Below are 25,257 nucleotides of genomic sequence, written 5' to 3'. Positions count from 1 at the left end.
ATGAAAGTGTGCTTAAGGAGAAAGTGAGGCCATCTGTCCAAAAGTTGAAATTGAACCAGAAATTGGCCTTTTAACATGATAATCATTCAAGGCAAACTAGTAAATCAAACCAAAGAATGAAGGACTAGCCTTACCAAAGCCCTGATTTGAATCCCATTCAAATGTTGTGGGGGATTTGAAATAGGCAGTACATGTAATAAAACCCACAAACATCTTGCAACTTCAAGAATTTTGTTTGCAGGAGTGGTCAAACATTTCACCGATTGCAGACTGGTGGGCAATTATGCAAAATGCTTATTAAAAGTTATTTCTTCTAAAGGGGCAATACCAGCTTCTGAGGCCATGGATATACTTATTTTTTTTCCCAGTAGACCATTACATCTGTTGATGTTTTTCTTGAATAAATTATTTCAATGCAATTATATTTTTGTGTTTTTATTCAAGTATATCACCTTTATCTGTAGGCAGTTTTTGCATGAAGATCTACTCAATGCTTTTTCAAATATATTTCCATTGTGTGCACTTACTTTTTCCCATGATTGTATATTATGCAACTATTTATTTCCATTGTGCATTTTGTTTTGATTAAAACACTACTTTGTTGCCCTTACTTGAGAATTACATAGGACATTTTTTTGGCATCACCATAGGATTATAAAGAAAAGCAACATATATGTACTGCACTGGCACCTCTTCTCTTTCTTACCTTGTGTCACCTCATACAGTACATATACTAGAGAATTAATGTTATGTTAGAAGTGCTCCTGGTAGAAATATTTTATTATTAATGTAGCAATTCAGTAAAAGAGCTGGTAGTGTTTTTTTTATTTTTCTTTTGTTGAAATCTTTGTCTTTATTCTTTTTCCACCATCTTTACATGATAAAACTGTCAAATTAGAAAATAGAACATTGGCAAGTGAAAATTGGCAGGAAAGTGAAGTCTGATTTGTTTTATTAGGCCAGTTACCTTTTTAAAGGTAAGAACAAAATGGCATTGTCTTGATTAAGTTCTACATTGGACTTTATCAACAAAAAAAATACATTTGAATATACACTAACCTGCACTAGTCATTTGTATGTTATGTGTAAAATAATTTAGCAACATTCTACCCATAGGTCCTCATTAACATTATTATTTTTTCTTGAATTAAGAAGAGATTACATGAAAATGTATTTTTGTGTATCCATTCTTGTAATCAGATATTTAAGCTTTATAGTGTACTTGTAATGCGTGTTACATGTAACCTATTGATTTAATGAATTCTTTTTCTACATGAATAATTCTGTATTTTCTTTAAATGTAATTTCCAAATTTCAAACAAATGGTTCATGTTTAAGCACATTTTACCTTTATGAGCAACTAGCCGAAGTTCCCAGTGTTGCCCGGGTTTGTTTGTAGAATGGGTTAAGGAAAAAAAAAAGTTAAGGTTTCTATGTTTTTTTTTTTTTTTTTTTTTTTTTAATAATGCTGAGCCTGTTGTTACTGCTGCTGTCTCATTTGTCATCCGCACTACCACTCAATGACTCTGCTATTGAATTTCTTCTTTTTGGGTCCAATTGGATTTCTGAATTGAGGTAACTCCTTGCTGGGTTGTAGTGATGAATGCTGTAATGTCTGACTTATATTCTTAGTTCAAGTTGGACAGTTCATAGTACTCAAACTTTGAAGAAAAGTTGACAAATCAAGACTTAATCAACAACCCTTTGATTCTCCTATGTGTTGCATTGCACTTCCATTTTCATCAAGCCTCACTTAAATCCCACCGCAAAAGCACACAGTACTACTTTTTATATTACTATAGATATAATCGGCACTCAGAGTTACCTGATTAAGTAATGTTAAGCTCCAGTTATTTTGGCTGCTAATTTGGCCACAGTCTGTGCTTATGTTTCATTTGCTCAGAGCCAGAAGATGGCACTGTTGTGTAAACTGTCACACTGTGGGGGAATACTGGGACCTCCAAGGTCATAAGTTTGGGTTCCAAAATTAGTATTATCTTGCCCGTGATCAAATTGGTTGGCAGCTGTCAGTCTTTACTGAACTTGATCATAGACTGGTTAGTAAGAATGCCAACCTTATCCTATAAGATAGAAACTCTTTTAATTCAGAGTTTCAAATTATGCCATCAACCTCAGCATTTATGAAGAACATATTTAGGAACTATTAAATTTCTAATGCTATTTGCATGTTTTATTCTAAATCACAAAGTGACTAAAAATTAGGGCAAAATCCTAATGAACTCTAACTGACTAAAGTGAACCGATAGAATGGTTGATTTTTTTGAGGAAAGTTCAAGTTCAAGAACTTTATTGTCATTGTGTAACACAACAAAATGACTTTTTGTGACAGCCCCAAGGTGTATTTAAAGAAAAGTCAAATAATTCCAAATATGTCATAGTGTTAAGTGATCAAGTAAGCAGAGCAAATTATTATTGCTCAAAGTACAGCAGCATAAATTGTTATTGCACCTGTTAATGAATAGTACATTACATATTATATATTGTATTACATTAGTATATTGCACATTACCAATATAGCTTATTGCACATGTTCAATTAAAAATGATCTCAGACTGAGGAGATTCAGAGTTCAGAAAGTTTATGGCAGATCGGAAAAGGCTTTTTTTTTAGTCTGTGCATACACGGATTGACCTAAAGTGTCTGCCTGACGAAAGGAGCTCAAACAAAGAATTTCCAGGATGAGTTTTGTCCTTGAATGTTTTTGGCCCTTCTCACATAGCGAGTCTTATATAAGAGTTCGCGTGATGACAGTTCAGTCCCAATAATGGCCTCTGTTGTTTTTACAACCCGATGCAGGACTTCTTTGGAAGCCTTGGTGCAGCTGTTGTACCAGGCCATCATGCAGTTAGTTAAGATGCTCTCTATAGTGCATCTATAGAAATTAACCAGCAGCTTCTGGGGGAGGTCAGCTCTCCTTAGCTTCCTGAGAAAATAGAGGCGTTGTTGTGCTTTGCCTATTATAGCCAAGTTGTTGTTAGCCCAGGACAGGTCCTCTGAGATGGTGACTCCTAGAAACTTAAAGCTGGAAACTCTCTGCACAGCATCTGCATTGATTGTTATCGGAATGTGATTGGTCTTTTTAGTGGTCCTAAAGTCCAGAATAACTTCTTTGGTCGTTTTAGTATTTAAGACCAGGTTGTTGGTGTTGCACCATGCTGTCAGATTCTGAACCTCTTCCCTATATGCAGCTTCATTGTTGTCTGTTACAAGCCCAATGACAGTCGTATCATCCGCAAATTTAACAATAATATTTGATTGGTGGATGGGTTGACAGTCATGGGTGAACAGTGTATGTAGAAGGGTACTTAGTACACATCCTTGCGGCACACCAGTGCCAGGGTAAGGGTGGAGGATGTGTGTTTGCCCATCCTGACAGACTGGGGGTGGTTGGTGAGAAAATCCAGTAACCAGTTTCATATGGACAGAGCAAGTCCTAGTGCATAGTTTTTTGATCAGCTGGTTAGGTATGATGGTATTAAATGCAGAGCTGTAGTCCTATGAAGAGCATCCTTCATGGGCATTTCCAGTTGCAAGAGGGCAGCATGTAGAGCCACATCGATGGCGTCCACAGTTGATCTGTTTGACCGATAGGCAAACTGGTGTTGGCCTAGATCAGCTGGGATGGAGGCTTTGATATGTGTGATTACCAGTCATTCAAAGCACTTTGTGATGACAGGGGTGAGAGCGACTGGTTGATTGTCATTAAGACAGGTTATCCTCGGTTTTTTGGGAACAGGTACAATGGTTGTGGTTTTCAGGCACAAGGGGACTACACCTGAGGAGTGAGAGAGGTTGAATATGTGTGCAAATTCTTCCACTAATTGGTCAGCGCAGGCCTGGAGCACACGTCCTTGCCCATTATCTGGTCCTGCTGCCTTCCTTGCATTGATGTTTTCAAGTGCCCGCCGCACATCATGTATGCGTACGACCAAAGGATGTGAGTCTCTGGTCAGCTCGAAGCTGACTGGAGGCTGGTTATTGTCCTTGTCAAACTGTGCAAAGAAACTGTTAAGTTCCTCTGCTAGGTTGGCATTGTTATTGGCCAGTGTGTATTGTATGTCATTTTTCTTTTTGTAATCCATGATTAATCAGATGCCTTGCCACATCCGCTGTGAGTTTGAGTTACTGTCAGAATCCTCCTCAATCCGTTGTTTGTACATTAGTTTAGCAGACTTGATGCCCTTCTTGAGGTTAGCTCTGGCAGCTCTATAGGCTGAGGTGTCTCCTAATTTAAAGGCTTTGTCCCTTTCCCTGAGCAGCTTTTTGACTTCACTATTCATCCATGGTTTCTCATTTGGGTAGACCTTAGTCCTTTTGTTGACAGTGACATTGTCCACACAGTAATTAATATATGACAGCACAGATGAAGTATATGTCTCCAAGTCTGTCGGTCTGAAAAAATATATTCCAGTCTGTTTGTTCAAAGCAGTCCTGGAGTTGGCAAATGGGAATCCTTGATATTTAAAAAATATATATATATTGCTTAATTCTATGTCATTTATTCCTTCCTTTATGTGTACTCCAGTATCTGTTGTTTTTGTTTTGTGTTGACATATCCATCTTGAAGGCAAATTTATTTTTAGAAATAAAGTCAATTTAAATAATTATTAACATTGCTGTTTTTGTTCTGGGTCTACGACATAGCCTTCCACCATGTTTGGTATTTTTTCTAAATAGCATACATTTATACCTTGTATCTTACAGGAAAAAAAACTGCATTTGGAAATCTTAGATAGATCATATCATACATATCTAGAATATGTATGTGTTTGTGTGTTGCTGTGTTTGTGAGGTAGTTGAAAGAATACAGATTTGGTTTCACAATCTTGGCATGAAGCCATTTTATGTCTTTTTTCTTTAAAATTCCATCAAAACATACTTTATTCATATTAATGAAGTGGTTATTATGTGCTCATTTATCAATCATGTAACAAGTAAATCATAATGGAATTGGATAAACTAACATTTTGACAGAAAATACTTTAGTTTTATATCAAAAAGCTGTAGCTAGTGAGCAAGAGCACAAAACAGATTTGGTGGTCAAGCTCGTATAAAGAAATGTGAAGCAGTTGATGAGGCTGAAAACAGGAGATACAGTGGAAGACCCAAGAAAGCTGCCCACATTTGATGAATGCTACCTAAAGATGAAGTGCTTGCTTAGCATCTTGGAAGAGTTACAGTGGTGTGAAAAACTATTTGCCCCCTTCCTGATTTCTTATTCTTTTGCATGTTTGTCACACAAAATGTTTCTGATCATCAAACACATTTAACCATTAGTCAAATATAACACAAGTAAACACAAAATGCAGTTTGTAAATGGTGGTTTTTATTATTTAGGGAGAAAAAAAAATCCAAACCTACATGGCCCTGTGTGAAAATGTAATTGCCCCCCTGAACCTAATAACTGGTTGGGCCCACCCTTAGCAGCAATAACTGCAATCAAGCGTTTGCGATAACTTGCAATGAGTCTTTTACAGCGCTCTGGAGGAATTTTGGCCCACTCATCTTTGCAAAATTGTTGTAATTCAGCTTTATTTGAGGGTTTTCTAGCATGAACCGCCTTTTTAAGGTCATGCCATAGCATCTCAATTGGATTCAGGTCAGGACTTTGACTAGGCCACTCCAAAGTCTTCAGTTTGTTTTTCTTCAGCCATTCAGAGGTGGATTTGCTGGTGTGTTTTGGGTCATTGTCCTGTTGCAGCACCCAAGATCGCTTCAGCTTGAGTTGACGAACAGATGGCCGGACATTCTCCTTCAGGATTTTTTGGTAGACAGTAGAATTCATGGTTCCATCTATCACAGCAAGCCTTCCAGGTCCTGAAGCAGCAAAACAACCCCAGACCATCACACTACCACCACCATATTTTACTGTTGGTATGATGTTCTTTTTCTGAAATGCTGTGTTCCTTTTACGCCAGATGTAACGGGACATTTGCCTTCCAAAAAGTTCAACTTTTGTCTCATCAGTCCACAAGGTATTTTCCCAAAAGTCTTGGCAATCATTGAGATGTTTCTTAGCAAAATTGAGACGAGCCCTAATGTTCTTTTTGCTTAACAGTGGTTTGCGTCTTGGAAATCTGCCATGCAGGCCATTTTTGCCCAGTCTCTTTCTTATGGTGGAGTCGTGAACACTGACCTTAATTGAGGCAAGTGAGGCCTGCAGTTCTTTAGACGTTGTCCTGGGATCTTTTGTGACCTCTCGGATGAGTCGTCTCTGCGCTCTTGGGGTAATTTTGGTCGGCCGGCCACTCCTGGGAAGGTTCACCACTGTTCCATGTTTTTGCCATTTGTGGATAATGGCTCTCACTGTGGTTCGCTGGAGTCCCAAAGCTTTAGAAATGGCTTTATAACCTTTACCAGACTGATAGATCTCAATTACGTCTGTTCTGATTTGTTCCTGAATTTCTTTGGATCTTGGCATGATGTCTAGCTTTTGAGGTGCTTTTGGTCTACTTCTCTGTGTCAGGCAGCTCCTATTTAAGTGATTTCTTGATTGAAACAGGTGTGGCAGTAATCAGGCCTGGGGGTGGCTACGGAAATTGAACTCAGGTGTGATACACCACAGTTAGGTTATTTTTTAACAAGGGGGCAATTACTTTTTCACACAGGGCCATGTAGGTTTGGATTTTTTTTCTCCCTAAATAATAAAAACCATCATTTAAAAACTGCATTTTGTGTTTACTTGTGTTATATTTGACTAATGGTTAAATGTGTTTGATGATCAGAAACATTTTGTGTGACAAACATGCAAAAGAATAAGAAATCAGGAAGGGGGCAAATAGTTTTTCACACCACTGTATCTAGCCTGAAAGTACATTCTCACACTATACGAAGAAGTCTTAACAAATTGTCTTGTAGGTTGTGTTGCTGCTAAGAAACCATTATTGTGACAACAGTCAGAAGGAACTGCAGTACGAGTGGGACCAGAAAGCATGAAGTGATGACTTTTTGCAGAAAGTCTTTAAACTTGATGAATCTAGATTAATAATGTTTGGTTCATAGAGGTACTACAATGTCAAAGGAGTTGTTTACTGTATGCCGTCTTCTGTTAAACATGGTGGTGGCTCTGTAATTGTTTAGGTATGTATTGTGGCCACCAATGTAGGGGATCTGGGCAAAATCGATGGAACGATGACTGCTGAGAAATCTAAACAGATTTTGATTCATCATACTATACCTTTGGGGAGAATGATGTATTGACAAAAACATCCTCTTTCAGCATGATAATGACCCCAAACACACTGCAAATACAATTAAGACTTACATGGGGCAGAAGTCTGCAGATTGAACACTAAGTGTTAAACTTGCCACCTTCAAGCCCCAACCTCAACATACCCAAGGTTGTGTATCACTTGGAGAGAGAAAAGAACATTTTTAAACAAATTACTAACTTCAGGTTCTGTCCAATATAGTGCTGGGCGGTATACCGGTTCATACCAAAAAACGTTTATTTTTGTTATGATATGGATTTTTCTTATACCGCAACACCACCAAGCCAAGTTGTACTTGTTTTATTTTTTTTTTTCAATACTGTGTAATGTACCCAGGGTACTGTGTAATAGTGTGATGACATGTTGACTTTATTCTTGACATTTCCACTTTAATCTCGCCGTTTATGTCGAGATTAAAGTCGACATGTTGACTTTATTATCATAATTTGTCATTAAAGTAGAACATCATAAACTGAACTTCATCTTAAAATGACTATTTAATTTACTAGATTTTCTCAAACCCAGTCAAAAATTCTGTAGCACATTAAATGCTTTGTGTTAAATTTTTTCGGAGCCATGTTAATTGCTACGTGTTTCTTAAACTGACTTCCTCTTACACTAAGAGGAGGCGCGGGCAGCACACAGAATGTTAATTTCATGATATTCCTGCTCTCTGAACATTTAGTATGTTAAGATAAATACTTGATATCATTTTCATGATGAAATGCATTAAAGCATTGATTAATCATGTGGGGGCACGGTGGCGTGGAGGTTGCACTGCTGCCTCGTAGCACAGGGATCCTGGGTGTTCCCTGCCTTGAATTTGCATGTTTTTCTGGTGGGTTTACTCTGCGTGCTTCAGTTTCCTTTCAAAGTCATGTAGGATTTGGGGTTTTGTTACGTTATATTGACCCTGCTAGTGTATATATTGCTCGTATTCACCCTGCGATGTGCTGGTGCCACGTTCAGGATTTGCTCCTGCCTCGCACACAATGCTTGCTGGGATGGGCACAACCCTGAATGGTTGGCATAATTAAACATGTATAACGAAGATTTTTTTTTAAGTTCTGAACACTCTGTGGTCTAAGTTTATAACTAGTTTTAATTTCACAAAGACGTTTATCGTGTGGTGATTGGTTATGTGGAGAAAGAAAAAGGAAGGATAGGAACTGGGGGTTTATTACATCAGACAGAGACAGCATGCATGTAATAAAGAAAGTCCGCCCAGAAGAACATCCATTGAATTCTGTGTTCGTGTCCCCGACCACCAGATAACGAACCCAACATTTACATAATATCTAAGTTAAACCTGTACGATACCCATTTATACATCGTTTTTTTGGAGCCTCATCACACCTGCCATAAAGTTCTCTACACTGAATGTACACCTGGGGACCCCTTACTGCGAGGGAGCAGCACTACCGTGCATGGTTAATACCTGGTTTGATGCATTTCATCATGAAAATGATATTAAGTATTTATCTTAGCATTCTAAATTTTCAGAGAGCAGGAATATTATGAAGTGACTGTATTCTTTGTGGCGATAGCTGCCTGCGCCTCCTCTTAGTGCAGAGGAAGTCAGTTTAAGAAGCTCGTATCGATTAACAATTGGGTCGGGGAACACTTAACACAAAGCATTTAATGTGCTACAATAGTTATGACAGGGTTTGAGAAAATCTAGTAAATTAAACATTGATTTTAGGATGACGTTTATTTTATGACATTCTACTATAATGACAAAATAAACTATTAGAAAAAAAAGGAAATGTCGACTTTATTCTCGACATATGGATTTTTTTTCTTCTTCACTGTGTCCGTATTTTTTTTTTTTCTTCACTGTGGCCCTAATTCTGTAGGGCTATACCACAAATAGCATTATAAGTGCAAGTTGCAGTTTTATTTTTTATGTATATAGCTTAGCTTGAAGCAAGGTCCATATTAATGCAATTTGCCTTAATGATGGTTCAGTTGGTAAAGATGTCATCGCCAAGTTGCACTTGTTTTGTTTTATTTTATTTTGTTTTTATTTGGTGAATACTGTGTAATGCACCTGGGCTTGAAGTAATAGTATTATTACTGAAAGTTGCACTATTATTTATTTTATTATTTGTTTAAATGTTATGCAGTTTAATGATGGTAAAGTTGTTTAAAAAGTCACTTTAACGTGTCAGTGGACAGATTGTTAACAGTAAAAGAAAGTGTAGTTGGTTTACAAAAAATATTTAGTATTTATTCCTTTTCTAAGACATGTTCAGTGCAATACAACTTTTGACAAGCACCTCTGGATAGTTTACGAAGTCTAAATGCCTCTTTGGATGGTTGAAAATATGTTGTCAAAATTATGGTTTAAGTTATTTGCAAAATTTGTTCAATAAAAAGGTTCTATATTTTGACTGCATCTGTCATGCAATGTGATTCCTTCTCTTCCTTAGTGCCACCCCCTTGAAAACTATCACTTTATTGGGCCATGTCTTGCAGTTAAATCTAATGATGTAGATTGTAAGGCTGTTTTATCCCCTGGTCCTTTTTGCTGACTCATTATTAGGCAGCTACCCTGGCTTAACTTGTGGTGCGCTGACTGTGCAAGCCTATTCACTCACTTTGCGCACGTGCAGTTTTGTCTCCTGTTAAGTTACATGAGTCAGTGGATGCATGGACTTTAAAGGTGAGTTTTTAATTGATTTTTTTTTTTTCTTCCCAAAGTGAGTGACAAACTCTGTAATTTCATCATGCACATGATTAAAACAACAATTAAGATATTATTGTAGACTATCTTACAGACAGACCGCAGTATGTGCGTCTCAGGAACTGCAGGTCTGACATTGTGGTCAGCAGCACAGGAGTGCTGCAGGGGACTGTGCTTTCTCCGGTCCTGTTCAGCCTATATACATCAGACTTCCAATACAACTTGGAGTCCTGCCACGTGCAAAAGTTCGCGGACGACACTGCTATTGTGGGCTGCATCAGGAGTGGGCAGGAGGAGGAGTATAGGAACCTAATCTAGGACTTTGTTAAATGGTGTGACTCAAACCACCTACACCTGAACACCAGCAAAACCAAAGAGCTGGTGGTAGATTTTAGGAGGCCCAGGCCCCTCCTGGACCCGGTGATTATCAGAGGTGACTGTGTGCAGAGGGTGCAGACCTATAAATACCTGGGAGTGCAGCTGGATGATAAACTGGACTGGACTGCCAATACTGATGCTCTGTGCAAGAGAGGACAGAGCCGACTATACTTCCGTAGAAGGCTAGTGTCCTTCAACATCTGTAATAAGATGCTGCAGATGTTCTATCAGACGGTTGTGGTGAGTGCCCTCTTCTACACGGTGGTGTGCTGGGGAGGCAGCATTAAAGAAGAAGGACGCCTCACGGCTGGACAAACTGGTGAGGAAGGCAGGCTCTATTGTAGGCACAGAGTTGGACAGTTTGACATCTGTGGCAGAGCGATGGGCGCTGAGCAGGCTCCTGTCAATCACGGAGAATCCACTGCATCCACTGAACAGTATCATCTCCAGACAGAGGAGCAGCTTCAGCGACCGACTGCTTTAAGTGTCCTGCTCCTCTGACATACTGAGGAGATCGTTCCTCCCCCACACTATGTGACTGTACAGTTCCACCCAGGGGGGTAAACGTTAACACTATACAAGATTATTGTCTATTATACCTACCTTACATTTTCCACCTTGCATTTTTTTTTTTTTTTTTTTTTAAACTTGCACTGTGTTTTTATTGCTCTTTAATTAATATTGTTTTTATCAGTATGCTGCTGCTGCAGTATGTGAATTTCCCCTTCGGGATTAATAAAGTCTATCTATATCTATATCTATATATCTATCTAGACGATACATATCAGACTCCTACCCCAACCCTGAAAGTTACAAAGATTTAAGTTCTTTAGGATCCCTAGGAGTTTTATGTGTAGATCAGTTTTATGTTGGTGGAGATCTTTGCATCTTACATTACCAAATTACTGTCAGATTTTCAGTAATGTGAAACTAATTAAAAAATAAAAGGGTTTATTGTATTCTAAATTACTTTCATTTAAGGATTGATGATTGACCCTAGACACACAGTCTGAGAAATGAGCAAACCAAAATCTTAAAGGAACACTCCACCCAAAAAATGTGAGGAAAAAAAGTGAGTTACCCCATGTAGTTTGTAGTGTGGCCAAGAAAATATTTTAATCTCAAGTTTACGTGGAGACATTTTCATATCATTTGCCACCATGGACAAAAGAAAAAACCCTCATGTTACTTGTGCTGCATAATACACATGTCAGTTGTTCAGACTTTTGGTCAAACCATGCAAAAAGCGTCACTTTTTGCTGAAAGATTGTTAAATATTTACTTCCAGAATAAACAGAAAAAATCAAAAACAGGAAACTAAAGCATGATTGGAAAGCCTTTGAATTGAAGACCTGTCTCTCCTCCTCATTGTTTGGTCAAGAGTACTGTGTTCAGTTCAAAAAGTCTTTCCCATATTGTTTTAGTATCTTATTTATGATTTGTACTCTTTATTCTGGAAGTAACTATTTAATAAAATGTTGACATAAAAGGATATGTTTTGCATGTTTTGAGCATACAACTGGGTAACTGACATAAATTATGTGACAAGAGTAAGATGGGATTTTTATTTTATATTTTTTCCCCCATGGACATTTTTCACATTGTTTACCATTGCGCAATGTTGTTCACAGTTTGGTCCCATTCTGACAGAAGCTTTATGTCCTTTCTCCACGAAAACAGGAGATTAACAAAACAAAAAAAAATTCTTAGCCATTTTTGAGTGGAACATTCTTTTTAACCCTTCAAATTTTCCTTATCCTATCAAAAATAATGAATACTGCCAAACTGTTTTTTGATACAGTAATTCTGGTAGTCCAGAATTAGCATATTACTGGGTATTCCCATTTAAACTACATTATCCGTTTCAAAAAATTGAAAATAGCATTAGGGATGTTAAAATACAAGAACTTCGATAAACATTTTCTATGAAGAGTAATAAATGTGTATATGTTTACACGGAAATCAATGGACAATTACAGCATCTCAAAATTGACAGATTTAGTTTTCAGTGTATATTTCATGTTATTCTGTTGACCACTTGGAAAGTCATGTAGAAGCACTGTGTTTCTAGAACATCTGCAAGGATGACACATAGGGTTCAGTTTGTTCTAGGTAATTGATGCCTACTGTAAATGTTTGAAGACGAGCTTTCAAATGTGCATCACACATTCTCCTCTTTGCTATTAGGATATCTTTCTCTTTTTCCTGTTCTAGCCTGCTCTGTGCCTCTCTTCCTCACTCTGTTACTGTAGTCATGAAATGGGTTATTAATCAGCTTGTCACAGCAGTCTGATTCTGCTTATTTCTTTTTGTGTGTAGCCATTTCATTTCAATGTGTGAAAAGCATTAAATAAAAAGGAATTTCAACAGTAGACAAAGATAATTTTATTCGGCTGTTTAGGCCTATGTAGGACAGTTCTTAGATTACTTGGATACTAAATATGTTGCACTAAACGTATACATCCCTTCCTCAGAGAACTATTGCAATATTTTTAATTAAAATCACTTAACATTTGTACCACATTTATTTGTAATGAATTTTAATAATGTATGTGTAATTTCACTTTTACAAATGACACACATTAGTGTCAGTAATTGTTAATAGCTATACATACCAGCTAGCATATCTAAGCTGGTATAATGCAATGCAGAGTACAGATGTGAAAGAGAATGTTGTGGGGGATCGCCATAATGCGGAAGAAGCATAGCAGGCACAACTTTGCTGAACACGCCAGCAATCTCTGTCACAGTTTGAAAGAAGAATGCTTGAAATTACCAAAAAAATAATTTAGTTTAAAAGAGAGATTCAACTTCTACTTTATCTTAAAATAAGGTTTTCTCTTTTTCACTGTGTATCGTGAAAGTTCTAGAAAGGAAGCAAAAGTTACTCTGCTTTAGAAAGGAACATTTCTTTTAAGATAATACTTTTCTTTGGTTATTTCCAAAGTTTATCTTGCTTAGTTATATTAAACATAAAACTTTTATGATCTTTTCTTTAACAGTTTAGTAATGCCAATTCATAGTTTTGAATTACAGGAATCATGCCTTTTTTTCTTTTTTTTTCTTTTTTTTTAATAATTCACATAGTTTAACCTCAAGTGAGGGAACTCTTCAACTTTTTCAAAAACAAAAAATCTTATATCACTACTACTGTCATCACATTATAGAATTACATTATAAATCACTTTATGAAATATCGTGATTCAGGGTAGGTGTGTTTGATTTATGTTGAATTGTGCCAGTTTTCTCTCTTTCTTGTGATTATCTAGTTTTGCAGAATGGCATCAATATGATCATAGTTTTACTTTGGTCCCAATGTTAAGATGCTTTTTTATGTGAAGAATATAAAATAATAAACATCTGCATTTTAATCTGACAACAGCATTTCTCTCAAGCAGTTACCTACATTTAGTTTATCTATTTTATAAATAAATATTATTACTGAAGTACTATGCAAATTAACCGCATGAAATATTACTGTTTCAATATGCTGCTTTTCTTGCATTATTAGTTACCATGTACAGTTCACACTTGATTAGCTAGGGAAGTATTTTGAGGGTGTGAGAACACAAAATTAAATATAAAACCAAACAAGACAAAACATAACAAAATAAATTTAAAGTAAACATATATCAATATCATTATGAAAGAGTGGATATTGTTCCAAGTATTGACATTCTGAAGTGTAAAATTAAAAAGCTATATTTCTGAAACCTGAGCATCACTGTCTTTATGTAAGTCAGTCCATTCATTTTGTGTCATCTATAGTTTTTTGTTTTTGCTCTAAGCATTGGAAAACTGTTAAGCAGAGTTGCCACACTGTTTGTCTAATGGAATGTTGTCAAGATGGAGTTGATAGGGAGAAGTTGTGGAATTAAATTTTTTGTGCTTTAGTACTCCTTATTTTACGTGTCAGAATATTGTGTGAAAGTAGCAATTCTGTTTTCTTGAACAATAAAGAGTGTTAAATTTTGTAAATTAAGATGTTTTTTAAGAAATCATGAAGAACAGGTGGTATTTCAATCCTTACTTCAACTTTAAGATGTGTAAGGCCTCACACATAGATCAGGGAAGTAGATTCCAGAAGGAAGGAGCAAGAAAGCTGATAAGGTCTTTTTCCATATGTTACATATCTGTTTTTTGGAAAAATCAAAAGAACAGTATCAGAATAACTCCACTATACTGTATACAGTACAATGGCTGGTTTATGCACTGCAAATAGGTATGTTGAAAGCTTGGAAAAGCAGGTTTATATACAAATGTTGTAAACAATATACTGTAGTATAAGAGAGAGGTAAATTGTTTTTTTTTTTTTTGGTAAAAGTGGTTTTTCTCTTGTTAACAATAGCCCTAATCAGCTACCCACCACTACCTGAAGTTTTCACAAAAGTAAAGTATGTAGTTACATTACTAATTATATTTTTTTATTTGCAGAGATATCATACTGGAATTGCCATTTGATTGCACTTATCTCATTTATAATATTTTGAGCCTAATTATTATATACAAGTCACTAAAAATTAGATGCCAAAATAACAAACACTTTGAATTTTAAAGTGATGGTTTTTAATTTACAGTAAAATAGTAGGTGCTATACCTAACATATAGGTGCTGTAGTGAATATGTCTTATGTTGATTTGGTATTGTTTTTGGTTTTATCCCTCTGGCTGTAGCACTTACATAATGCTACATACACACTAGTGAAAATATTTAGCAAATGACACTTAAAAAGCACATTTGTGGTATAGATACGTATTGTGAAGTGGATGACCTTGGCACTGTTCCTATGTTGCTTACAAATGTTACACCCTGGAATGTGGACACACTTTGACCATCCATCAAATACCAATTTATAACGTAAACAAAGGCTTTCCAAGTTAAGTACAGGGAGACCCCTGTGATTGTACTGTAGGTTTCTGTTCCAACCAGTTTCACAATCAGTGTGTCATTTTACCTGTACTTATCTCATTATTTAATTTTTTTAATTTATTTCTTTTGTATTTAGAAAAGATCAGTAGTGTGGGAATTACTTTCATAAGAAATGTAGGAATATTTTTATTTTTAACCTTGAGCAGTTTTCAACTCCCTTCTGTTTCCCCAGTTATGAGAGCTGCTCCATCAGGTCCTAGGCCCTCCAGCTTACAAGTCTCACTACTAGACCATCAAGCCTCTCGATTAGCATCTTGGTAACTGCCTTGGTTTTGTATTCAATCATACTACATGTTGCGGCAAAACTAAATGTAAATGTGTTTTTTTTTTTTTTTTGACTAATACATAAGCATGACTAAGTGTATCCTGTGACGAACTGGCACCTACTGCAGGCATAGCTTCTTCTTTGTGCCCAGTGGTTCTTGAATATTGTTCCTTGTAACCTCAAGTGGGATTAGCAAGTTACAAAATGGATGTATGTGTGAATATTATACTTTGTTCTGAAGAAGACCTTGTAGTATTGTTATTTGGACAATGTTAACATTTGATTTAATTAACGGAAGTAAAAGAGGATATTAAGCTGCAATAACATGGATGCTTTTGTATTTCTTCAGGTCGTATTGCTGGGTGAATTAGGATGGGTGACAAGCCGCTCTGGGAGCAGATAGGAACCAGCTTTGTGCAGCATTATTATCAGTTGTTTGACACAAACAGGCCTCAACTTGAATCAATATACGTAAGTATTGTGTTCACTGTATAAAGCAGTAAATTGAACTCTAAGGGAATTACTATGATGACTTTAAAAAGTTTTTAAAAAATTTCAGATTTTGGGTGAATAATTGAAAGTGTTAGCATTAATGCTGTATTATTGTCAGGAAGAAAATACTTGTTAACATATTTAAAATTCCAAACAGGTTGAATGAAAGACCTGTGAGGATAGTGTCTGTATATTTTTGTGTTTGGTTGTCACTTGTCTATATAACCAAAATGACCAGAAGAATCCAGACAATAACAAGTGCCGTTTTCAGTTCAATCGCAACAGTTTTTCTGTTGATGCTCTTCACATACTGAAGCTATCAAGGCATATGGAAGTTTTCATTAGAACATTAGAAAGGTTTAGCTGAGAACAGTTTATTCAGCCCAACAAAGCTTGCCAGTCCTATCCTCTTAATTTCCTCTAAAATAACATCAATTTGAGTTTTAAACATCCCTAAAGTCCTACTGCTGCTAGTGGTCCTGTTATTGGAGCACCATGCTTCACATTAATACAGTTGAATCGGTAGGATGCGGGTCTCATATTCTTATTTATTTGTCACTCATAGACTTCTTTTTCTGATGCTATGCCCTGTAGGAACTAGAGAACTGGCGGAGCAGCAAGGCTAAAATCATACAATACATCTGGGTTGCCCCTTCCTGACGGGCACTGCTGATGCACCAACTATTCACCCAAACAAAAGAGATACAGAACTCTGTATGGCTTTGGAGTAATTTTTGATAATGAATCCATGTCCTGCATTTCTAAGGCCAATGTTCTGTAACTTCTAACTGATTAGTTTCAAGGGTGCTTAGACTAATGTTGGCTGTAAAAACATAGAAGTTGTTCAGGATGGCAAAGGGTAGGCTGCATGGAGTAGGAGGAGAAAGGAGGTTTGATGGCAGAGTTTCTCTTTAGTATTGTGTGCCATTTCCTTAGGTTGCTCATAGATTTTAAAAGTTTTAATCAATACAATATAGCATAGCAGTTTGTTTTGTTGCGATATATTCTGAATGCAATGAGGAAGAGTATATGGATTTTGTTATTTTGTATTTTGTGTGTATTTGTTATTTTGTGCCATTATACAACAGTGCTAACAGTTATAATCTGTGGGAAAGCAACAGGAGTAGTTTTCATTAGTACTTGGAAAACAACGTTTATTCCTTCTGCATTCCAACAGATAGTGTACCTTAAGCATTAGCATAGCTGCAGAAATTCCTATACGAAACATAGTGCCTTCATAAAGCATTCAGACCCCTTCAACATATGATAAAATAATTTAAATTAATGTTTGCCCTGATCAAGCAATAATCAGTACTCCCAAATGACAAAATAGAAACATAGTTTTAGAATTTTTTTACAAATATGTCAAAAATTAAACTTAAATATCACATTGATACAAATATTCACACTCTTTACTTAGTACTTTTGTAGAGACATTTTTGGGAGAGATTACAGCCTAAAGTCATCTTGGGTATGACCATTAATGAAGGGATATTTTCAGGCCTTTCTATTGATGTTCAATTGGGTTCAAGTTTGGGCTTTGGCTGGGCCACTCAAGAACATTCACAGAGCTGACCCCAAGCCACTCTTGTGTTATCTTTGCTTTGTGCTAAGGGTCATTGTCTTGTTAGAAGGTGAACCTGTAGCCCAATCTCAGGTTCAGAGCAGGTTTTCATTAAATAAGTTCTGTATTTTTTAAGTTGATGTTATTAATTCACAAACATGGTATATGCTGTATGTATTTGCCACACTAGACGTTTTAAACTTCTAAACGAGTATCCAAAGTACATTATGAGGGGAGGTAGTTTGAACAACACACTATGCATTCAATAAATAGCTGAGCCAGCTTACTTTCTATCTTTTACGTTTTACTGACAGCTTTCTGTGGAGACACAACGTTTTTACCAACATAACATAATGTCTTTCACATTGTTTTGTAGGCTAAACATATCACGGTCCTTACCCTTTTTATAGACCTCTTCATGAAATAAATTTTAAGACTGCTTTTAAATTTGTTGTAGTCTTTTCCTTTATATCATAACCAATAAATGTGATTTTTTTCCCCCTCAGAAAGTTAGTGGTTCTCTGCTTAATCAGCCTCCAATATAAATGGGTAGATTTTTCAGCTCCAAATTACTTAATCGGTGATCAGTAAATTGGCTGATCTCAAACAATGACCTGGCTTTTCTGAGCTTTACGTTAATAAAGTTGTTGTATTCCTTTATACAAAGTATTACAGTACTTGAACTGCAGGCATTTTGTTAATAGAACAAAATAGAACTGCCAGGCAGACTGAGAGAGAGAGAACTAAAATATTATGTTTTACATTAAAATAAGTATATTAATAAGCTGAGAAAAAAATAGTCTGAAGAGCCATTCTGTGCATGAAGAGGAACTACAAATGTATAGGTTGCCTCCAGCTAGATTTGGAGTGGAAGAAAAGAGGCCTTGCATACAGAGAGAGGCATGTCTTCTGCAGAAATTGAGAAGCTACTTTAAGGAGTCCAAACCTTTCTGTTTTATCCATTAATTAAAATTGATACTCGTCTGAGTGTGGGCAGTGAGACAGTTTGTGTTTAGTACAGTGACTGTTATTTCGAATTACAAGAATTGGGAAAAAGAACAGAAGGACAAGAATGTACACTTGCTGCTTAGTAAAAAAATAAGAATGTTGCCTTAAGAGGCCAAATTTGTCTATTTTAGTTGTAAACTTGTTAAACATGTTAGCCTTGCATTTTCTTGGCAATCATCTTGTGAACATTTTATTAGAATTGTGGCTTGCAAATATGATATGCATTAGTTTTTTTTAGGCCATATGGACAGAATTTTGAATGAGTGTTTTGCATACGTTTTATTAATTAGAAATGCTAATATTATTAAAATCCCCTTAAATACATAGTTTGGTCACTGATCAATAAGCCTATAGAATTTCTTTTTATTGATTAAAAATTAACAGTTAACACCCATCATTTGCAACTAAATTATAAAATTATCAAGGGTTACACCGTAATGTAGAAGACAACGATTTACATGGCTGGTTATTCATGAGCCTAATGTGAAAAATTATTAAAAGAATAACATTTTTGGTATCTGAATTGCCAATTCTAGTAACATAATATTGGTGATTGGCCAATTCTAGTAACATTGGCTCTTTATATATATTAAAAAAAAAAAAAAAAAGTGTAGCATCCCTAGAATATTGTAACTGTTACAAATTTTGTCAGCTTGGTGGTGAACCTATTTTTTCATGATCTATAGTCTCTGTGAGTGGTCTAGAAGTCGGATCAGACCTTGGGGCTTTTTCTTCAAATCATGGTTATTGGTTGAAGTATTTGATCAGTAAGTTCTGAGCTTTGTTTTGATGTGACATTTCAAAGTGAGCAAGTGCCAAATTTTGTATGATTTACAATGAGTGACCATAAGTCAAAGTTACTGGGTCACTTCAATGTCAGTTTTCAAAGGATACGCCTATGGGCTTTCCATGTCAAGTTTTAGTAGCTAATTACTTATGAGGTAGTCAGCCCCTCCGTTATAAACTTTCTGATGGGGATTTCCTGACTCACTTTATTGTGTGCCACTGTAGATAGATAGATAGATAGATAGATACTTTATTAATCCCAATGGGAAATTCACATTCTTCAGCAGCAGCATACTGATACAATAAACAATATTAAATTAAAGAATGATAATAATGCAGGTGAAAAACAGACAATAACTATGTATAATGTTAAATGTTAACGTTTACCCCCCCGGATGGAATTAAAGAGTCGCATAGTTTGGGGGAGGAACGATCTCCTCAATCTGTCAGTGGAGCAGGACAGTGACAGCAGTCCTGTCGCTGAAGCTGCTCTTCTGTCTGGAGATGATACTATTTAGTGGATGCAGTGGATTCTCCATAATTGATAGGAGCCTGCTGAGCGCCCTTCGCTCTGCCACAGATGTTAAACTGTCCAGCTCCATGCCAACAATAGAGCTTGCCTTCCTCACCAGTTTGTCCAGACGTGAGGCATCTTTCCTCTTAATGCTGCCTCCCCAGCACACCACTGCGTAGAAGAGGGCCACAACTGTCTGATAGAACATCTGCAGCATCTTATTGCAGATGTTGAAGGACGCCAGCCTTCTAAGGTAGTATAACCGGCTCTGTCCTTTCTTGCGCAGCGCATCAGTATTGGCAGTCCAGTCTAATTTATCATCCAGGTGCACTCCCAGATATTTATACGTCTGCACCATCTGCACACAGTCACCTTTGATGATCACTGGCTCTATGAGGGGTCTGGGCCTCCTAAAATCCACCACCAGCTCTTTGGTTTTGCTGGTGTTCAGGTGTAGGTGGTTTGAGTCGCACCATTTAACAAAGTCATTGATTAGGTCCCTATACTCCTCCTCCAGCCCATTCCTGATGCAGCCCACGATAGCAGTGTCATCAGCGAACTTTTGCACATGGCAGGACTCCGAGTTGTATTGGAAGTCCGATGTATATAGGCTGAACAGGACCGGAGAAAGTACAGTCCCCTGTGGCGCTCCTGTGTTGCTGACCACAATGTCAGACGTGCAGTTCCCAAGACGCACATACTGAGGTCTGTCTTTAAGATAGTCCACGATCCATGCCACTAGGTATGAATCTAATCCCATCTCTGTCAGCTTGTCCCTAAAGAGCAGAGGTTGGATTGTGTTGAAGGCGCTAGAGAAGTCTAGAAACATAATTCTTACAGCACATTTTTTCTGTAAAATGCATACTAAACTAAGTCCACATATGCATGCATGTCCACATATGTGCACACTCACAGATGAATGCTCCTCAGAGGGAACACTGGAAAGGAGTAGGCTACTGGCAGGGGATTTCCTGACTCACTTTGTTTGCAGCTGTAAAATACGTACTAAACTAAGTCCACATATGCATGCTTGTTCACATATATGCACACTCACAGATGAATGCTCCTCAGGGGGAACACTGGAAAAGAGTAGGCTACTGGCAGTTGTTTCAGTTTTTGCTTTTACCCATTTTAAATTTCTTTCAGTTAGAGTATGTGGTTTTAATTTCAGTTTAGTTTATTAGTTTTTGTTTTAATTAAAGAATTTATTTTTGAAGTCATTTTAGTTTCATTTCCATTATTGATAATAACCTTGCTGAGTATTTCTGATGGGGCAAAGAAAACAAAGAACCCATTTTATGCAGTTGCAGTTTTTTTTGTTTACAATGTAAAAATCTCTGCTGCTTGTTCTTTATTTTCTTTAGGGGGAAGGAAAAAAATACCAAATATTTATTTGTTGATTAAGCGCCCACTATATCCTTTGATTTTTTTTTTTTGAGGAGGTTTTGATTTTCTTTCAAGAGCAATCTACAAACTTTCATGAATTATTTTTTTCCCCAAAAAATTGTCTTTGATCTCTTGGTATTAAATGTCAGAATTCCATCAGCATGTTGCTTAACTTAAACTAGTGTGAATTTTTATTTGTGTACTCTAGGGATTGGTACTTTTATCAAAGCTGCAATCACATATACTTCATAAGCTATGCAGATTGTTGTACTTACAGGTCTATTTAATAACTTTTTCAAGTAGAAAAACTTTTTAAATCTCAGATATAGATTCTGCAGTAGATGTTTGCACAGGATTATTTCTGTATTGTGCATGCCTTCCGTCTAATTCAGTTTTCTATTAGATGTTATGTGCACACACTACCCACTTCTTTGTCTGAAAATGCTATAAGGTATGGCTTTCTATTGTGGACATATATTTTGAAACTTTGCTTGCTGCTTAAGGTCCTGTGCAAAGTGCTGTATTTCATTTAGTCATTAACTGAGCAGTATATTATAGAATTAATGAGCAGAATGTGAGTTTGAAGCCAAGCAGAAAACAGATATTGTAAAAAGAAAATGATTCGAAACACATGAGTAACTTGAATAGTCTTGATGTTTCTGTAAAAATATTATAGATGCACTTCAGGCAGTCTTTATGTTGAAAAATGTCCTACAGTATCTAAGAGTTGAAGTTCTGGATGGAGGATTTGGCAATTTCTATTTTATTTATTTGTTTATTTATTTTTTTTTTAATCAAAATGCAGCAATAAAGTATGAGATCAGGTCAAGTTAACCTATTGATAACACTGAAATAATAGTATAACACTGAAATGATAGTATTTTTTTCTCTATATGTTCAAAATATTCTACAAATTTCTGAGAGTGTATCTAATTTTTTACCGTATGGTGTATAATAAACATGGATGTTAGCCACAGCTCTCAGGCCTACTGCTTGCTCCTTCCTTTCCTACCTATATAATATGATTTTATGTATCTGCTAATTTAGAAAAGTGACTGTAAAATGCTAGCATCCTTGCAGTATATCAGAACAAAAGTGTGATTGTTCGTTGTGAGTTTACTATAACCATGTAAATAAACAAATGCATGCTCTGGAATAAAATCCCTGTTGCCCAGAATACAGTAGTTTCTGTAGGGATAACTGCAGCATTGGTCTTTTTTAAAAGTAAATAAACTCATGCTTTGTGTATACTTGGATAGCAAATTCTATTTCAGTAATAGCTTGTAAAGTTTCTTAAATACTAGGTCTGTGTATTGGTAAGAATTTTGCAATATGATTCGTATCATATTACAGGGGTTACAATTCAATATGCAATATATTGCTATACTGTAAGGCGATATATTGCAATTTTTTAAATCTAATTTTAGGAAAACTATCATAGTGTTAAAGCACACCACTATATGCATAAAATCTGAGTTAAAAAAAAAAGTTTACTTTTTTATGCAATCAGAACAGTGGGATCTGCAACTGCATTTATCACAGTCCTTATAACTTCAGACATCATAGCAATACTTTTTGTACAATCTGAGGAAAGGAATTAACATGTTCCTATATCCTCTATCACAAAAAAAAATCACTGTACTTTTTGATCCTGCTTTAAAGGTTCACAGTATGCCACACTATGTTTCAAGTAGTTTATAAGAAAATGCATAACATCATAGCACTGTAACCTGAACAAAGGAATTAACATTTGCTTACTATATATCAGTAAAAAATAAAAGTGCTACATATAAATTCAGACTCTGTGTGTGTATGTATGTATGTATATGTGTGTGTATGTGTGTATATATATATATATATATATATATATATATATATATATTAAATTGTATATGTAGGCCATTTTTACATTTTTCAGTCTGAAGTGGTTAATAAAAGAAAATGCATTGTCCCTGTAACATGCAACATCATAACACTATCTTTTCTGCAATCTGAAAAAAGGAACTGCATCTGTCTATACCAGTGAAAATTAAAATTGCTTGCAGGATTGCTAAAGAAAATATTAAACAAATGTAAGAAAATATGCATATAATGATAGTGAACATTTTTAGATCTTAAACCTAGATTGCACATATTATTACAGTTTGTATGTATGTCAGTGCTTATTTTTTAATGTCAAGATTTTTGTGGAGGAAGATGAACTAATCAACATTCAGCTTTCAGAACACCTCTCTGCGGTAACAGCGTCTCCTGTGGTGGAGCTGAGAGATTCCAGTACCTTCATTTTTACCTCCTTGCACAACTTGGGCACAGCGATGTCAGTGACGTGTTGTCGGGAGGGTATGGTGTCACGACGAGGCTCCATTGTATACACCGTATGTTGGAAGCCTTCATTCTCTACAACACTCAGAGGGCTCATATCTTTGCAAGTGAAATAAGAGTATTGAGCGAGTTCTTTTGTTTGTACAAGCTGAGGGTCTGTGCTAACTTCGGTATGTAACCTTGTTCCATAGTGAGTTGAGAGGGACCCACCTTTTTAATGCTTGCCGTTTGCTGCTCCTTTATCTGTACATCAGAATGGTGTCTTGCATAGTGTGCTGTCAGATTCGTTGTGTTCTCCGAGTATTTGATTTTGGCATGATGGCACAAGTTGCAGACGGCATGGCTCTTGTCAATCTCCTTAGTGCCTTCTTTATTGCGAAAGCCAAAATGAGCCCACACTGTATGCTGCGGGAGCCGGTCTAACTCCTCTGGATTCAGCCACCGGTTGTCGTGTTACTAGTTGGCTCGGTTTGTCATGGCACGATCCACGTTGTCTGCCAGATCCACTCGCCTGAGTATTGAAAGCCTACATACTTCAACCCTTATGCTATTTCCTGTCTCAATTTATGTTGTTATGTTAGCTGCTATCTTGAAATCAGGGGTTTAAACACAATGCAAACTGAACTGTGTGCCTTAAATCTTTGAATGTGAAATAGTAATAAAAAATCGATACTATGTTTTTGAGAATTGATGCACTATCAAAAAACATAATATTGCAATACTCAGGTGTATCAATATTTTTTTACACTGCTTTTAAATACAGGTAAAATTCCATTACAACGAATATCTTTACAAAGAAATTTTCATTACAACGAAGTATTTTTATGGTCCCGACAGTTTCCCCATATAACACTATAGAAATCTCGTTACTACGAAATACATTCAGCAAATACTTTCATTACAATGAAGTACCCAAAAGACCTTGAAATGCCTGAATGAATCATCCACAGAGCAGTTAGTTCTGTGTTCGCAGCTCAGTTGTGCACAACGATCCCCAAACAGAAACATTGTATATTTTTCTCTTTCTTCAGACTTTCCTCAAACTGTTTTTTTGGCTGTTTGATTTCTGTGGTTTTCAGTGATACTTTTTGCTTATTGCTCGTCAACATTTGAAAAACCTCCATTGGAATTTAACTCATTGTCACCCTCCTATAGAAATGGGAGACAAGAAAAAAACGATAATTCATATTAAAAAAAAAAAAAAAAAAGAAAAAGAAAAAAGACATTGCCAGTGAATTTGGAATTTCACCATCGACACTGTCAACTTTCTTGAAAGATTGAGCAAAAAAAGAACAAAAATCACGGGTTGCAAACGTATGCGAACTGCTACATTTGAAGACGTTGAAAAAGCAATTTGTATGTGGTTCAGTGATGCTCTTTCAAGAAACATTCCTATTAATGCGGCACTCCTTCAAGAAAATGTGAGGTTTCTAAACTCTCTTGGGACCTCCTTCAACTGGACAACATGCCGAAGAGTGTCTTGAAGTGCGATCACCGTGTCTGTGGAAGACAGTTTATCCATTGCCGGAGCAAAAGCAGGCTCGCAGCTCTGCTGCGGCTCTTCACCGAAGCAAACCGTGAAGATCTCGATGGGTAATGCAAGGAACATTGTAAATGCAGGTTAACAGTATTACTTGGCCACTAACCTAGCCACAACCCTGCCTGACTGCTGTGTCTGTGTATAGCAGAGTGCCA

General features: G+C 36.4%; 1 protein-coding gene across 2 annotated transcripts in view; it reads left to right on the top strand.

Moving 5' to 3' along the window:
- Positions 1–25,257, top strand: part of nutf2 (nuclear transport factor 2) — an 82,196-nt gene that overhangs the window by 9,226 nt on the left and 47,713 nt on the right. The window contains exons 2-3 of one of the 2 annotated variants that reach the window (XM_028809619.2): positions 15,398–15,482; positions 15,840–15,961. In XM_028809619.2, coding sequence (XP_028665452.1) covers positions 15,863–15,961 — 99 coding nt within the window. In that variant the 5' untranslated portion in view covers positions 15,398–15,482; positions 15,840–15,862. The remainder of the gene's footprint in view (positions 1–15,397; positions 15,483–15,839; positions 15,962–25,257) is intronic. The other variant, XM_028809618.2, reaches the window with a different exon arrangement.

The sequence above is a fragment of the Erpetoichthys calabaricus genome, chromosome 9 (assembly GCF_900747795.2).
Source record: "Erpetoichthys calabaricus chromosome 9, fErpCal1.3, whole genome shotgun sequence".
Classification (NCBI taxonomy): Eukaryota; Metazoa; Chordata; class Cladistia; order Polypteriformes; family Polypteridae; genus Erpetoichthys; species Erpetoichthys calabaricus.
Note: the sequence above shows the minus strand (reverse complement) of the source record. Positions and strands in the feature narration are given on the sequence as shown.